The sequence below is a fragment of the Lucilia sericata genome, unplaced genomic scaffold, assembly GCF_015586225.1.
Source record: "Lucilia sericata isolate MDLA Ls3-8-SP2 unplaced genomic scaffold, ASM1558622v1 Contig000181F_arrow, whole genome shotgun sequence".
NCBI classification, from domain to species: Eukaryota; Metazoa; Arthropoda; class Insecta; order Diptera; family Calliphoridae; genus Lucilia; species Lucilia sericata.
In genome coordinates this window covers 273,664-290,331 of record NW_023994209.1, presented here as the reverse complement: position 1 = coordinate 290,331, position 16,668 = coordinate 273,664, and the positions used below count along the sequence as shown (strand labels likewise).

Here is a 16,668-nt window from a genome sequence, read left to right as displayed (position 1 = left end):
CAATTAAGACAAAAGTGATGTTTTTTGAGTTGTTTTTTGTGATTTTCTTTTTTATGAGAACACAATTAATTGATGAATGAGTGAGAAATGAAGAAGTATGAGAGAAAAAAAACAAAGTTTTTTGTTTTTTTAATACAAAATTAAAGTAAATAATAAAAATATATGTAATTGAGCATAGTTTAGTGTTGTGAAATTTTATTTAATCGGTAATCGGTTCGCGCGTTAAATTTTTGTAAGTACATATGTATACATATGTATGTATATCCTGAAAGAAGTTATGTATCCGGATAAATGTTAAGGTAACTTATATAAAAAATAATTATAGTGATGTTTACATGCCAAAACCGCCAATATATTTACATACGTATGCATATGTATTTATGTATGTATGTAAATAATTATTATCCTAAATCATAGTATATATCATCTTAAATAATTATAGCAGAAGGTCAATTTCGTTAGACCTATAATTTTTACAAAATGTTAGTCGGACATTTTCTTTCAGCTGAAGTTACTTTTTATACCCTTCACCTTTATGAGAAGGTACCTTTTCCTTCTTCAGAAAGTACTTTTTGAATTTTCTATAAAATTTTACATAGAAACAAGAAATTATGCATAATTGACAACCTATAAAAGTGGACTTTTTGGTACTTTTTGCTTCTTTGAAGGATATTTTTATTTTAATTTTCTTTAATATTGAACGTGGAAACATAAAATTAAGCATTTAGAGCCCGGAGTAAGTGAGCACCTAAAAAAGTACACCTTTTGGTATTTTTATACCCACCATCAAAAAACATGGGGGTATATTGATTTTGTCATTCCGTTTGTAACACATCAAAATATTCGTCATAGACCCACAAAAGTATGTATATTCTGGGGCCTTATAAAATTCCAAGACGATCTAGCCATGTCCGTCTGTCTGTCTGTAGAGTCCGAAAGGAATGAGCTAGAGGGTTGAAATATTCTCTATAGGTAAGGTTTGTTTGGTCCACGTTTCGGATAGCCCCCATACAAGTGGACCCCCGAAAAACAGCCTTAACGGGCATATATGTTTTAAAAGTGTAACTATAGCGATGAAATTCAACATAAATAAGTTTTATATGAGTCAAAAATTCCCTGCCAAATTTTATAAGGATCGGTCCATAATTGACCCTACCCCCCATATAAGGTCCCCTGCATTAAATTACTTTAACGCTCATTACTGGCTTAAAAAATCGAGTATAGCGATGAAATTTGATATCAGCAAATCTCTTATGAACTAAAATCGCTGCACCGAATTTTATGTGGATAGGTCCATACCATAGGACGCTACCCCCCATAAAGGTCCTTTTAGAAAATGAGTTTATAAAATACAAGTATATCTTTGAAATTTGACAAAAGTAAGTGTCTTACTATCAAAAATCTTTCTACCACATTTTATGTGGATCGGTCCATAATTGACCCTACCCCCATATAAGATCCCCATCATTCAATAGCGATGAAATTTGACATAAGTAAGTTACTTTCAAACCAAAACCTCTCTATCAAATTGAATGTGAATCAGTTCTTAATTGACCCTACCCCCCATATAAGGTCCGCTTCAGAAAATTAGTTTAACGCTCATTATTGGCTTAAAAATACGAGTACAGCGATGAAATTTGACATAGGCAAATCTCTTATAAACCAAAATCTCTCCTCCGAATTTTATGTGGATCGGTGCATAATTGACCCTACCCCCCATAAAGGTTCCTTCAGAATATTACTCTAACGTTCATTACTGGCTTAAAAGTACGAGTATTGAGATGAAATTCGACATAAATAGGTTTCTTATGAGCCAAAACCTCTCTACTGACTTTTATGGGAATCGGCGTATGATTGATCCCCATATAAGCTCCCCTTCAGAAAATGACATTAAAGTTCATTATTGGCTTAAAAATGCGAGTAAAGCGATGAAATTCAATACACATAAATTTTATACGAGTTAAGATATCTCTACCAAATTTGATGCGGATCGGTCCACAATTGACCCTACCCCCACATAAGGTCCCCTTCAGAAAATTACTTTAACTAAAAATGTTATGAAAAACGATCAGTTACGATTTGATGAGTGATCATGATGTTAGGGGAGCATTCCTTTTATGGCATACGGTTTGATGGTGGGTATATGAGATTCGGCACAGCCGAATATAACACTCTTACTTGTTGTTCTTCAAAAAGTAATCTTTGAATTTTATATAATATTGAATCCAGAAACATACACAGGTAGAGCCTGACACTTTTTGAATTTTCTATAATATTGAACCTAGTATATAGAGTACGTGGAGAGTATGTGGACCAAGCTTTTCCGAATTAAAAATTAATTTTTGATTTATTTACCGATTAAGAAGTGTTATATGGGTGGTATGGTTAGTTGTGGTCCCATCCTCCAAAAATTTGGTGAAGAGATATCAGCAAAAAAGCTACAAAACTTGTTTATGTTTAACTTCATGATTATTTTGCTATTTTTAAGCAAGTAAGGACTGAATTGCGGTAGCCACTTAGATGAAATCCTGAACCGATTTGCGTTACCGAACAAACTTTATTAATAGATAGATGGTGGGTATTAAATATAAGAGTCCATGACACTTAGACTTTGTAATCCCGGTGTTGTAAAATAACAACCTAAAATTTAAATTTCTTCCTTGCAACTTTTGTTGCAAATTAAAACACTGTAAACTTTTTGATTTTAAATTGTATTTAAATTTTTATTTTTTCCTTCATTTAATTTTGTTTTGTTTTATTTTTTTTTTTTTTCATGTTTTAGTTATAATTAGGTAATTAATTTAATAATTTTTGTTGTTGTTTTCTTTTATTTATTTTGTTGTTGTTGTGGTAATTTTAATAAATTAGAATAGTTTATCTTAAATGTAGTTGTTTATTTTACAATTAAATGTTTTAAATTTTGTTGTTGTTTGTTTTGTGTTTTTTTTCAGTATGTAGTGACTGCAACATATTTTTTTTGTCTTGTATTTTAATAATTATTTAATATCATCTTTTTAATTTAATAATATTTATAATTTTTTTAATATTTTTTGTTTTATTTTTAGCATTTTCATAGCAATTATAATTTGCATAATTTGATTTCTTTGCCTATTTGTTTTATGGTTTAAAAAAAAATATATTTTAATTTAAAGGTTTTTTTGTAGTTGTTTTAATTTAATGACCAATATGAAGTTGCAATATGTTTTACTCTGCTTTTTTTTATTATTCAATATTTAAATATTATTTTTTATAATTTTAATTAAACAAACATCATTATAGATGATTTAATGCATGATTTATGACAATTTTGTTACGAATTATTATTGTTATTATTATTAATCAGATAATTTACAAAATATTATAATAAACTATTTTGTTTTTTTTTTTTTTTTTTTGTTTTGTATTTTTCACTTACAAGTTTGTTTTTTTCCATTTTTTAGCAACTATCTTAGTTAATAAAATTTATAATAATTATTAATAATTACAACTAACCTATTTTAATATGTAGATGATTAATTTTATGATTTTATGTCTTAATGTTTCTTTTAAAAACAAAAGTATTTATGATATTTATTTAAAAAAATACAAGAGCTGAATGAATAGTTGTTTAAGGAAGTTTATTAAGCGGTTTTTAAAAAAATTAAGCAATTAGTAGGTTTTTTTCCCTTTGTGGCATTTTATTTCTAAGCTGTTTTTTTTTTGTTATTTAGTTTAAAAAATTTTATTTTTTTTTTTATAATAAAAAAGTTTTGGTTTTTAAAGGTTTAAAAAATGCTGGTTTTTAAAGAAGTCTTTTGTAAAAAAAATGTTTAGGTTATTTAATTTCTTTTTAAATAATATTTACAATTTTTTTTTTTTAATTTTTTTATAATACTTAATAATTAAGCTTTTTTTAGTTAAAGTGTTTTTTTAGTTTTATTTTATAGTTTAGTTTTACACTTACAAACTCCTTAAAATTTACATAGTTTAACTATTACTAAGCTTAGGTATCATATCGTAGTTTTACACAACTTTTCATTTTATTCAATTATTTCTGTTTTTAATTAATGTATTTATGTATGAGTTTTGCTTTAATCTTTTTTAAGAGATGCATTGCTTTTTCATTACAAGTTGATTGAAAAGGTTTTATTTAGTAAAGTTTGTTTTGAGGGTAAGGGGTTTAGGTTCGTTTTATTAAAGTTTATTGTTATTGAAATTATACAAATCGTGTCTTAGGAATATATTGAAGTGGATAAGAGATAAATATAAAAGTATATCGTATAATGTTTAATGAAAACTGCAGTTTTTTCATTGTTTATTTCCATTTTTGTTAAATTTAATCAGAATTTTTTACAAGATGGAACTAACAAAGTCTTCTTACGATCAAATAATAGATCCCAAAATAACATCAATTATTTTTAAAAATGATGAGCAAAATAATCTTCAATTGTTTTGAACATGATATCTTGAACAAAATGGATATTAACTGCCAACAATGTGTTGTAGCGTATGAATATATTCAAGACCTAAGATCAACAGATCGTAATTAGTGGGGAAACTTTTTTAAATTTATTAAGGAGAATAGCAAATAATATTGAGTTTAAGAATGTTATCGAGTTAATCATTTTCTACACAGAGGGAAAAAAGAAATATAGACGCCTGGTACCAAGTTGACACAACATCCGTTGTCAAAGTATATACTTAATGAACCATTCCTCGATCGAAATTCATCACACATTTTCCAATCGGTCGAATTCCATCACATACCGGACTATGTAATGTTGACAACGCAAGGTTGTCAATATTGCAACAATTTGTTGTCGAAATCTAAATTTTATATACATCCGTTGTCTAAATGTTAACAAACGTGGTAAGCTCACTATTGATTTTTTGTCAATAGTGAGCTAACCACGTTTGTTAACATTTAGACAACGGATGTGTATAAAATTTAGATTTCGACAAAGAATTGACAACGCAACGTTGTCAACATTACATAGTTTTGTCGTACGTATGTACTATATACTTTGACAACGGATGTTATTGAAAAATTATAAACAGTTTGGTGTCAATTTGGTACCAGGCGTGTATATTTCTTTTTCCCTCTGTGTAGAGATTGAAGAGATATCTGGGGCTAAGTACTTAACTTCAAATCCAATTCATACATTATGATGCTTTCGCTTGCTTTAAGTATACCTTTTAGGTTCGAAGGATTATTTTTGACTTCACTTAAACTCCATGATTGGACAGAAATATTACACAACAATAGCCAATAGAGATTGTTTTTTTAAACAGAAATCATCATATATAAAGACAATTTTTGTTGTTATTGTCTTTGTTAATCATTCAAAAGCTAATGTTAAGATGTCAGTTAAACTACAAGTGATTGGACAGAAATCTGTGACTTAGATCTTAGCGAAATGGATATCGTTCATATAACGACTTTCATTTATGAATTCAACCTTTTAGGTTCGAAGGACCATTTTAGATTTCAGTTAAACTTTAAGTGATTGGCCAAAAATGTGTGTAAAACAAGAGCCAATAGATATCCAGTTTTTTTTAACAAGATATTTGTAACTGATGTCCTTATTAATCATTCATGTGCTCATATTTGAATTCAGTTAAACTTCGAGTAATTGGACAGATATCTGGGACTTACATCCTAGCCAAGTGAATGTTATATGAAAATAGAACCGATGATGTTCAAAAAATGTCTTCTCGTAATTAAACTTTTGGAACTTATGACTCGGTGTAAGGTATCATATACTTTTTTAGCTATTCTTTTTAACTCCGTTATTTGTCAAAAAAAAACTATCAAAATTTTAGAACAACATTACAAAATTGGTCCATTGTAGAACCTAACAGTAAGTCTTTCGAAATTTCGTTTTTTTTTAGGCTCGAAAGACCAGTTAAACTTTAATTAAACAAAACATTTTAAAACTCTAAAATATTGGAAATAAATGTGAATTTTAACTTAAACGTTTATCGGTTCGAAGGACCATATTTTTCAATGCTGCAGAAATTACAATTTTGAATTGAAATGTTTTCTGAAAACTAAGTCTGTGGACGTTTTCAAATATATTAGAACCTTTAAATAATGAAACATTTTAATAGTATTTCAATACAAATTCAAAAATTAACGAAAATAAATTTAAAGGAAAAACCCTATGATCTTATCCACTTTTTAACTTCCTAAGCCATTCTAATATATTTTAATACAGATTTCCTTTCTATACTGATTTTTGTTCAATTTTCTTTCAATGTCAGATATGATACTAAATATTTTCTCTTTTTTTATTTTTCTAAATGACTTAATCTTTTGTTTTATATTAATTAAATTAAATTTTTGTTTCTATACAATTTAAGCTTTTTTTTTAAATTTATTTATACATTCAAAGGTTTAATTTTGTTAGATTTTCTTTAGGTATTTTAAAGTATTTTAAGCCAAACATATAAATATTAAGAGAATAAATTGAAATAAATTTAATATTTATAGATAAAATTTATATCTTTTTTCAAGTTTCAGGCAATAGATATAGAACAAGAAACTAAAACTTATGTTAAAAACCAAAAACAACAGAAAAATATTTGGAAGAAAATAAATAAAAACAATATAATGCTTTTTTCAATAAATTTTCTTAATTTTTTCTTATTTTTTTTTGTATTTTTTTGAAAAAACAATAAACAATTGCCATTTTTATGTATTTCCAAGCAATTGATTTTTATTAAAATTGTTTATTTAAGGAATATCGACGTGCTCATATAATATTTTTGTTGTTGTTTCAGATATTTGTTTTTGAAGCACAATTTAATAAATTAATTAATTTGTTTTTTTTTATCTTTGTAATTTAATTTATATTTGTAGCCTCAAATAACAGATACATACACTTAATTTGTTTTTGTTTACAAACATATTTTTTTGTTAATTTAGTTTTTTTTTTATCATTTACTATTTATATAAAAATTTTGAATTTTGATTAATTTATATTAAAATTTAATAATTTATATATATAATTTAGAGTTTTTTTTTTGGTTTTTTATTAAGTCCTAAACATGTAATGCCAAACATTTTTGTATAAAACAATTTTAATTTTTTTTTTATTTACTTTTTTTATTTAATATAGGCCAATTTTTTTTAGATTGTTTTGTGTGATTTTTTTTCAAATAAATTTTTGTAAAAAAATTTCCTATAATTTTGTATAATAATTTTGATTATGTTTGCTTTTAAAACGTTTCAATTGTTAAGTTCTTCTAAAAATTGTGTGTAAATGGATCTGTTTATTGTGGTTGTTATTGTTGTTTTTATTTTCTTCCTGTAAAATAGAGCATTGTTGTTGTTGTTTTTGTAACAAAAATAAACTTTTAAAACATATTGGTCCTGGAAATCTATACGAAATTTTTTATGTTATGGTGGCTTGTGCGTTATTATGTCGGAATATTTAGGGGGAGGCGGAAAGCGGTAGGGTTTTTATACCCACCATCAAAAAAGATGGGGGGTATATTGATTTTGTCATTCCGTTTGTAACACATAGAAATATTGGTCATAGACCCACAAAAGTATATATATTCTGGGTCCTCATTAAATTCTAAGACGATCTAGCCATGTCTGTCCGTCTGTCCGTCTGTCCGTCTGTCCGTCCGTCCGTCCGTCTGTCTGTCTGTCTGTCTGTTGAAAGCACGATAGAGTCCGAATGGAAAGAGCTAGAGGGTTGAAATTTCACATAAATATTTCTTATAGGTAAGGTTTGTTTGGTATTGAAAATGGGCAATATCGGTCCACGTTTTCGGATAGCCCCCATACAAGTAGCCCCTCGAAAAGCAGCTTTAACAGCCATAACTTGTTTAAAAATACGAATATAGCGATGAAATTCGACATAAGTAAGTTTCTTATGATCAAAAATCAATATGCGAAATTTTATGAGGATCGGTCCATAACTGACCCTACCCCCCATATAAGGTCCCCTTCAGAAAATGACTTTAACGCTCATTACTGGCTTAAAAATACTAGTATATAGATGAAATTCGACATAAGTAAGTTTCATACGAGTCAAAATCTATCTAAAAAATTTTATGAGGATCGGTCCATGATTGACCCTACCCCCCATATAAGGTCCCCTTCAGAAAATGACTGCAACGCTCATTAATGGTTTAAAAATACGAGTGTAGCGATGAAATTCGACACAAATAAATTTAATACGAACCAAATTCTATCTACCAAATTTTATGAGGATCGACCCATAATTGACCCTACCCCCTTATATATGGTCCCCTTCAGAAAATTACTTTAATGCTTATAACTGGCCTAAATATACGAGTATATAGATGAAATTCGACATAAGTAAGTTTCATTCGAGTCAAACGAGGTTTGATGGTGGGTATATAAGATTCGGCATAGCCGAATATAACACTCTTACTTGTTATTTTTGGGAAATTATAATTCAGGGTTATTGTACTTTTGTGGTACTTTTTTTGTTGATTTTGTTTTTGTTAGTTTTAAACAGACTTATTTTTTGCAAATTATATAATAATCTTTTTGTTTTGGGTGTTGTTGTTGTCTCTGAAAATATATTAAAAAGTAATAGACAACTTTCTTAAGGTCTGCATACTTTTCGACTAAAATTCAAAATTTAATTCGAGAAAAAATCTAACACTTAGCAATTTAATCCAGATTTTTAATCAAAAAAAAAAAAAAACACATTTACATTTAAATATAAGTTTCAATCTGGTTTCACAAATCTAAGCATTACCTAAACTTCTTTGCGAGATTAACATCCCTATATCAGAAGGTTATGAGCATGAGCTAAACTATGTATACCCAGTTGTCAAATCTTACAATTTTGTCAGAAAAATGTTCTGAAAATGCCCGGCAACAGTGAACTGGTAATTTTTGTTTTGCAGCATTGTCAGAAAATCATTGTCAGTATATTGTAAGTCAATAACATATGACACTCGTGTAAACACATTAACTTGATATTGACAGATCACTGTACGATAAGTGTCTGACAATTTTTATTGTGCCAATTTTATGCAACTGTTACCATGTTTTTGGTCTTTGTGGCCACTGAAATAAGTCTGGCTAATTATATATAGATCCGTGTTTCGGACTATCAATTACGTCCCCTAGTTGTTGTAATCAGAGGGAATACTTTTTTAAATTTATTATGGAGAAAAGCAACGCAACGTTGTCATCATTGCAACAATTCGTTGTCGAAATCTAAATACACATCCCTTGTCTAAATGTTTACCAAAAGTGGTAAGCTCACTATTGACAACGGACAATAGTGAGCTTACCAAACAATAGTCAATAGTGAGCTTACCACGTTTTTTAACATTTAGACAACTGATTTGTATAAAATTTAGATTTCGACAACGAATTGACAACGTAACGTTGTCAACATTACATAATGTTGTCGTACGTATGTATATAATTTGACAACTGATGTTATTGAAAAATTATAAACAGTTTCGTGTCAATTTGATACCAGGCGTGTATATTTCTTTTTCCCTCTGTGTAGAGGTTGGATAGATATCTGGGGCTAAATACTTAGCTTCAAACTCAATTCATACATTCTGATGCTCTGATGCAAATCAACAGAGCCATCCCAGTAGTGTGGTTGGGCGATATATAAGGTCAAGGAATGCACTGGGATGAGTCATAGATGATGAGAATGTTTGTGGGGACAACAACATTCCTCATGGCATCAATTAGATGTTTTCGCCTGATGTTGGGTCAGCCCCTTCTATCGACTCTAACCAGTGATTGCCTTTTCCTTTGCCGGGGTTAGATTGAGCTTGACTCATGACACCTGTCATTCCCCAACGTTACTACTATGGCAAGAGATTAGATAGCTCGACTACTTGAGCAATGTACACGTATACTGGACCAGAAATTCCATATACGTAAATTGCCACCTGCGTGTAAGAAGCACAATGGAGGCGGTGGTGAGTCGTTGCAAAAGCTCACCCAATTGAAAAAGACCACCTTGAAATAGGCTAACACGGCAGGTGTTCACGTAAAGCACTTCGACATTAATTTTCTGTAAATATTAATCATTGTCAGTACATTACCGTCAAATTGCCAGATCTGACAACCGTGTAAGAACTTCACAAATCGTACTTATAAAATCGGTATTAAAATTACTTCTTAACAGTGTATAGTATGTGATCAGATGTACCAAATCCAACTAAAAATGTGAGCTCTTTATTAATCAAAAATTGTCTCTTTGGAACAGAAATAAGCAAAGACATCTCCCTATTAATGGTTATTGCTCAAAAAGACTTTTTACTAGCAAATTGAATATACTGGGGATAGGTTAGCCTATAAATCCATTGGACAGAGTTAGCTAGGCAGCTGAATATATGGAGAGAGGGTCTTGAATACTCTGAGGACCCCGAGTTGTGCCACAACTACTGCTGGCTTACTTGAATGTACCCATGAATGCCGTTAAAAGTTTGGTTCAAATGGATACTGTTTATATCACTGTATATTCTCCTCCTCCAGCATTTTGAGGTTAAAGATTAGGTGACTTTTCGGATGAAATTATATTAGAAATTGTCTGTTTAACATGATGTTGTGATCCCTGACAGGGAAGATACTTTGTATCCTCGTGTAGGGCAATATGTTTGGTTTATCCCAGAGCCCCAGTTCTGCTACAAAAATTGGCTCATTATACCTTATAACAGTCTGAGAGCTTTCTCTGTAGATGCCTGCTTTAAAACTGAAAAACACTCATATGAAAGCAATATCTCATATGTCACTCTCTGTTTATATCGGCTTTAAAATAAACAAATTTATGCACTAGCGAAAGTATTTTCTAATAAAACATTAAAGAAAAAGTTTAACATTTCGCAAACATTATGAAATAGGAGACATACTTCACAACAACACCTTTTTAAAGAATATTAAAAAATTTAACAATCTGTTATTTTAAATTTAAAATTATGTCTTTTTTTCCTCTGCATTAATTATTACTTTTTTCAAAAATATTATAATTATGTCATTATATCATTAAATATATTTTATTTTTAATCTTTTTTTTAGAAGACGTTGACGTTTTAATTATTTAAGCAAATTTAAAAAATATAGAATATTTTAGTTACTAATTATATATAATTTTTATTAAAAAAAAATTAAATAAATTTACATAGTTTTCTTTATATCATTCATATTAAATCTATAAAATATAAAAAAAAAAGCTTACTCACATCACACAATTATAATTTTCATTAATTAATAAATGAAACAATTCATATGGAAAGGAAACAAAGAAGGGAAATGAAAAAGTAAATAAATCTTATAATTATAAATAAGCAACTAAAAGTTGTCATCTCACTCATACATTTTAGTGACTTTTTTCGAAGGAAAAAAAGTCTATTTAACTTTTAACTAACACTACCTTGCACTCATTCTAAGAAATCCTCTTACACACACCATATAATTTAATTAAAATTTAATTACTTTTTATCATTAATAAATGGAATTACTATCATTAATGTTATAAAATAATGGGAAAATTACAAAAATAAACAGAAAATTAGCAGCAGAAAACAAAAAAAAAAAAATTAAATCAAATGAAAGGGATGTTTGATGAATAATTAATGAAATTCCTTAGGCAAATATTAATTATTTGTTATATTTATGTTTGTATATTTATAAGTATTTATTTGTATATATTTATGTTTTTTTATGCTTTTTTTACTCGTTTACTCTTAAAACTTATTTAGCTTATTGTTGTTGTTTGTATGTATGTATTACTATTTATGGATTTGCTTGATTTAATTAATGTATTTAGTTTGTTTTGTTGTATGTATGTAAGTTTTAATTGTAATCTTTTGTTAAATTTAAATTTAAAAAATAATTTCATTCATTTTGTTTTATGTTTTTAGTAATATTGTAGTTGTTCTGTTTAGTTTTAGTTAGTTTGTTTTGCTGGTGTTTGTTTTTTTCTATTTCAAATGACTTATGCACTTTATCCTCTTATAATTTCCCTTACAATGGACTTTAAAGCCCTTACACCCCCTTTTTTCCAACGTTTCGAATAGTTATTTAAACGTAGTTAACTTACACTCTCAAAGTATCTCTTGAGCACATGGCAGGTGATTTACATTCATGTTCGATTCTTTCGTTTCTTGTTGTCACTCCTATCGATCTTGACGCCGTCAAGGCCGGTGGTAATGTCAGACCGTGAGCATTTAAATCTTCAGCCATTAACATGGCCTTATCACTCGATAATCTGGGCTTTCTCAAAGGACATGCAAAGAACATGAGCAACAACATTAACAATGTAATGCCGGCTGTCATGCCAAACAATAGCGGTTTATGGATATTGGCCAGCACAGCTAGTATATCGTGTTCCGTCTTGTGCAACGGTTCAATGGCACTTATATCACTATTCTTCTTCATATGCCAATTGAAGATAAAGTTTGTATGTTGATTTATAGTCTCAGCCGATTGTTGATCATCATAAGGAACTACATTTGTATCAATGTCATCATCATCAGCGGCAACGGCAGCAGCTCTATTATCTACTGGGAATTGCTGTACTGGCGCTTGTTTAGCTGCTGAATATGTTATTGTGGGTAAAGTTGGTCTTGTGATTGCTGTTGTTGTTGTTGAGAGGGGTATGTTGGTGATGTACGATGCTATGGCTTGTTTACGTATGGTAGGTCTTAGTTGTGGTATTGTTGTGTCTATAGCTTTAACAGCCTCTGATGTATCGATAGTTAGGGGCAATGAACGTGACATAAAACCAGTAAGCTGAAAGTAGTGGTAGGAGAGATATGAAAGAAATTAGATTTTTGCTTGGAACATTTTGGGAATAACTTTAATATTTATTGTATTTTAAGGTTAAGTTATTTTATATTTTTATTGACAATTATATTTCCTAAACAATGGTCTAGGTACTTGACTAGTTTTTGCATTAATCTATTGACTAATCCGTGGATTATTGGCTATCCTGTGAACACGATTATTACCTAGTCTTTGGATCATTCTATAGACTAATTTATAGCCTAGTCCATAGACTAGTGATTATGTATTAGTCCATTGATTAGTTTATTTACTTTTCGCTGAGCTAGTCCGTTGACTAGTTTATAAACTAGTGAAGTAACTAGACTATTGATTAGTATATGGACTAATATATGGACTTCTCTGTAGTCTACTGACTACTCAGTGGAATAGTCTAGTAACAGGTCTATATACAAGACTATTGATTAATCTATTAATCTTCTTATTAGTCCGTGGGCAAATGACTATTCTATGGACTTTATTATTTGCAAGTCTTTGGACTAGTGATTAACTAGTTTATTGTTAAGACTATGGACTAGTTGGTTGTTTAATCTGTTGAATAGTATATCAACCAGTCTGAACTAAACATTTACTAGTCTAAGGACTAGTCTTAGACTCATCAATGGCTTAGTCCATTGGTTAGTTTATTTAATTTTCTTTGGACTGGGCTATTGACTAATTCTTAAAGTAATATATAGTGATTAGTCTATGGACTTCTCTGTTGGCTAGTATATTGAATACTCTATGGACTAGTCTATTGACAAGACTATAAAATAGACTATTGTTTATTCTATGGGCTACACTACTGACTACACTATGGATTATTCTAATGACTAGTATATTGACTACTCTATGCACTAGTCTATTGACTTCTCTATTGACTAGTTTATTGAGAAGTCTGTAGGTCTGGACTAGTAGGTGTACAGTCTATTGAATGTGTTTTCATATCTATTCAATTATTTAGTAACAAAAATTTAAAACAAAATCATTTTACTCACCTTATTTTTACAAGTCACCTGAACACGATACTTTGTATCTGGCCACAATGATAATTGAACATTAAATGATTCTGTCAATAAATTGCCCATTAAACCGCCACCCGATACCTCCCAGGTGACCAGACACTGGTAAGGTACGCTTAATTGTTCCCAAGCAACATCGACCAGCACTAAAGAATCTTGTTGAACCATTGAGACAGTGTGTAAAGACCACGTCTCACGTATGGTTTTACTTATTTTACCCGGTGGCGCCTTACTGCATTCTTCCCAACACTGCAAAGAGAGAAAAAAAGTTATAAGAAAAAAATATTCAGTTAAATACGAAAATACATATTAAACTAAATGATAGTTTTTGTTAGAGTTTTTTTCTTCATGTTTTAATACTCATATTGATTTTTAGAAAACATAAATCATTTTTCAAATATATATATACAGTCAGACAGTCATACGCTCTTACTCGTTTATATCCATAATGGTTTTAAAAGGTAGGGGAAATCTTTGCTATATCAAAAAAAAGTGGAACTTTTGTACAATTTTTGCTTTTGGCTCAGCATGGGGTATATAAACATTTATATTGATTTGTTCGTTCTTCGTTTTTTTTTAACAAGAGGAATTTTGTAAGCTAGATGATTTAGTTTTGGAGATTTTCGTTGTTTTGTTTCTTCTTCTTTCTATACGAAATTGCACTTCAAAATTAGTTTACGATAATTAATCACGTTCTGACAATAATGAGTCGAAATGAGTTGTGTTTTCAGTTTCTACTACGTTTTTGTTTTTTGCTTTTTTTTATTTGTTGGCTGCTTGTGTTTTTAATTTAATTTTAATCAATGGCAAATGAATGAAAGACAAATGTTGATATTTGCCTTCATTAAGTTAAATTATATCATTTTGGTTTTGTTTCCAAGTCTGGAAAATAATACAATATTGGGTGGATATATAAATTTTTGGTAATCGAGTTTGCCAATTTTTTTTTGCCAATTTATCAAAGTTTTTTTCCTGTCCCTGTCGCTAGAAATGTCATATGAACGTCAACTATGTTAAATTGAGGACAGATTTTCAATAGGTTTAAGACATTTCAAATCGGCCCAAAGACATTAGTAATCTAATATTGATATAACCCTCGAAATCGGCCATACATCACATAGTTGATTCACACATAATGTTCGATTTTTAATAGATTTTGTCATGGGAGCAAAAATGTAATTTTTCTTCAGACGGACACAGCTTAGTTGATTCAGAACGAAATTCTGACCCGATTCATAAATTTTTTGTGAAATTTCGGACTAATTTCAATGAACAACAATTCGTGTCAATAGACAGATAGTGCAGATTTAAAAAGAGAATATAAACCGACTCATATAATCTAAGGATCCAATTTTTAAAACTTTTTAGGAGTTCAGGGATTGATATGTATTGAATACAAAACTTTTAAATATTTCGTATTATTTACAACAAATTTTAATTATTTATAACGTTAATAAAATAACTACACAACCTTACTAAAAGTGTAGACTCCACCCCCTCCCTCCTTCATCCACTACGCTTAACTTGTAATAGCTGTAATATTTATCTACAAATAGATATATTACAAATACTTTGTCATAAATTTGGAATATATATTTTTTTTCTATTATCTTCGACATACAAATGCTTAAGCAGCTTTAGGCTCTTGGTAGTACATACATACAGACATACATACATAAGTAATAACTAAAGTAAAGTGTACATTGTAAAGGATTAAAGTACAACAACGAATGACGACTATTTACACAAATACTACAAACAAACGAATGAGTTTAAATTGTGTGTTTGAGAGCGAGAGGCAGAAAAAGCTAATCTTAAATTTGTTTTTTGTTAATGACTTATTGCTTGAAGCAAATAAAGCAATCAGAGTCAACAATTTTAAGTTTAGTATGTTTGTTGTTGCTATGTTGTCAGGCACCTACACGGAAAGCTCATACCCATTGCCCGGTAGTTTTGGGGGTGGTTATCAGGGAATCTTTGATTAGTGAAAACGGTCAAATCTTAATGATTTTCGTGATAACTTAATAACAATTACCGTTGGATTAATTAAAATGTATAAAGTAATTCATTTCTATTAATTAGGTAGTTAGTTGGTTAGTTAGTTATTTAGTCAGTTATTTTAGTTAGTTAGTTAGTTAGTTAGTAGTTAGTTAGTTAGTTAGTTAGTTAGTTAGTTAGTAGTTAGTTAGTTAGTTAGTTAGTTAGTTAGTTAGTTAGTAGTTAGTTAGTTAGTTAGTTAGTTAGTTAGTTAGTAGTTAGTTAGTTAGTTAGTTAGTTAGTTAGTTAGTTAGTTAGTTAGTTAGTTAGTTAGTTAGTTAGTTAGTTAGTTAGTTAGTTAGTTAGTTAGTTAGTTAGTTAGTTAGTTAGTTAGTAGTTAGTTAGTTAGTTAGTTAGTTAGTTAGTTAGTTAGTTAGTTAGTTAGTTAGTTAGTTAGTTAGTTAGTTAGTTAGTTAGTTAGTTAGTTAGTTAGTTAGTTAGTTAGTTAGTTAGTTAGTTAGTTAGTTAGTTAGTTAGTTAGTTAGTTAGTTAGTTAGTTAGTTAGTTAGTTAGTTAGTTAGTTAGTTAGTTAGTTAGTTAGTTAGTTAGTTAGTTAGTTAGTTAGTTAGTTAGTTAGTTAGTTAGTTAGTTAGTTAGTTAGTTAGTTAGTTAGTTAGTTAGTTAGTTAGTTAGTTAGTTAGTTAGTTAGTTAGTTAGTTAGTTAGTTAGTTAGTTAGTTAGTTAGTAGTTAGTTCGTTAGTTAGTTAGTTAGTTAGTTAGTTAGTTAGTTAGTTAGTTAGTTAGTTAGTTAGTTAGTTAGTTAGTTAGTTAGTTAGTTCGTTAGTTAGTTAGTAGTTAGTAGTTAGTTAGTTAGTTAGTTAGTTTAGTTAGTTAGTTAGTTAGTAG

At 29.1% G+C, this 16,668-nt stretch overlaps 1 protein-coding gene across 1 annotated transcript in view; it reads right to left on the bottom strand.

Annotated features, from left to right (window-relative positions):
* Positions 1-12,003: 12,003 nt before the first annotated feature.
* LOC119601638 overlaps positions 12,004-16,668 on the bottom strand; it is a 129,260-nt gene continuing 124,595 nt past the window's right edge. The window contains exons 3-4 of the mRNA XM_037952694.1: positions 13,762-14,034; positions 12,004-12,733 (exon numbers count right to left, since the gene is read on the bottom strand). Of these exons, the coding sequence (XP_037808622.1) occupies positions 12,038-12,733; positions 13,762-14,034 (969 nt within the window). The 3' untranslated portion in view covers positions 12,004-12,037. The remainder of the gene's footprint in view (positions 12,734-13,761; positions 14,035-16,668) is intronic.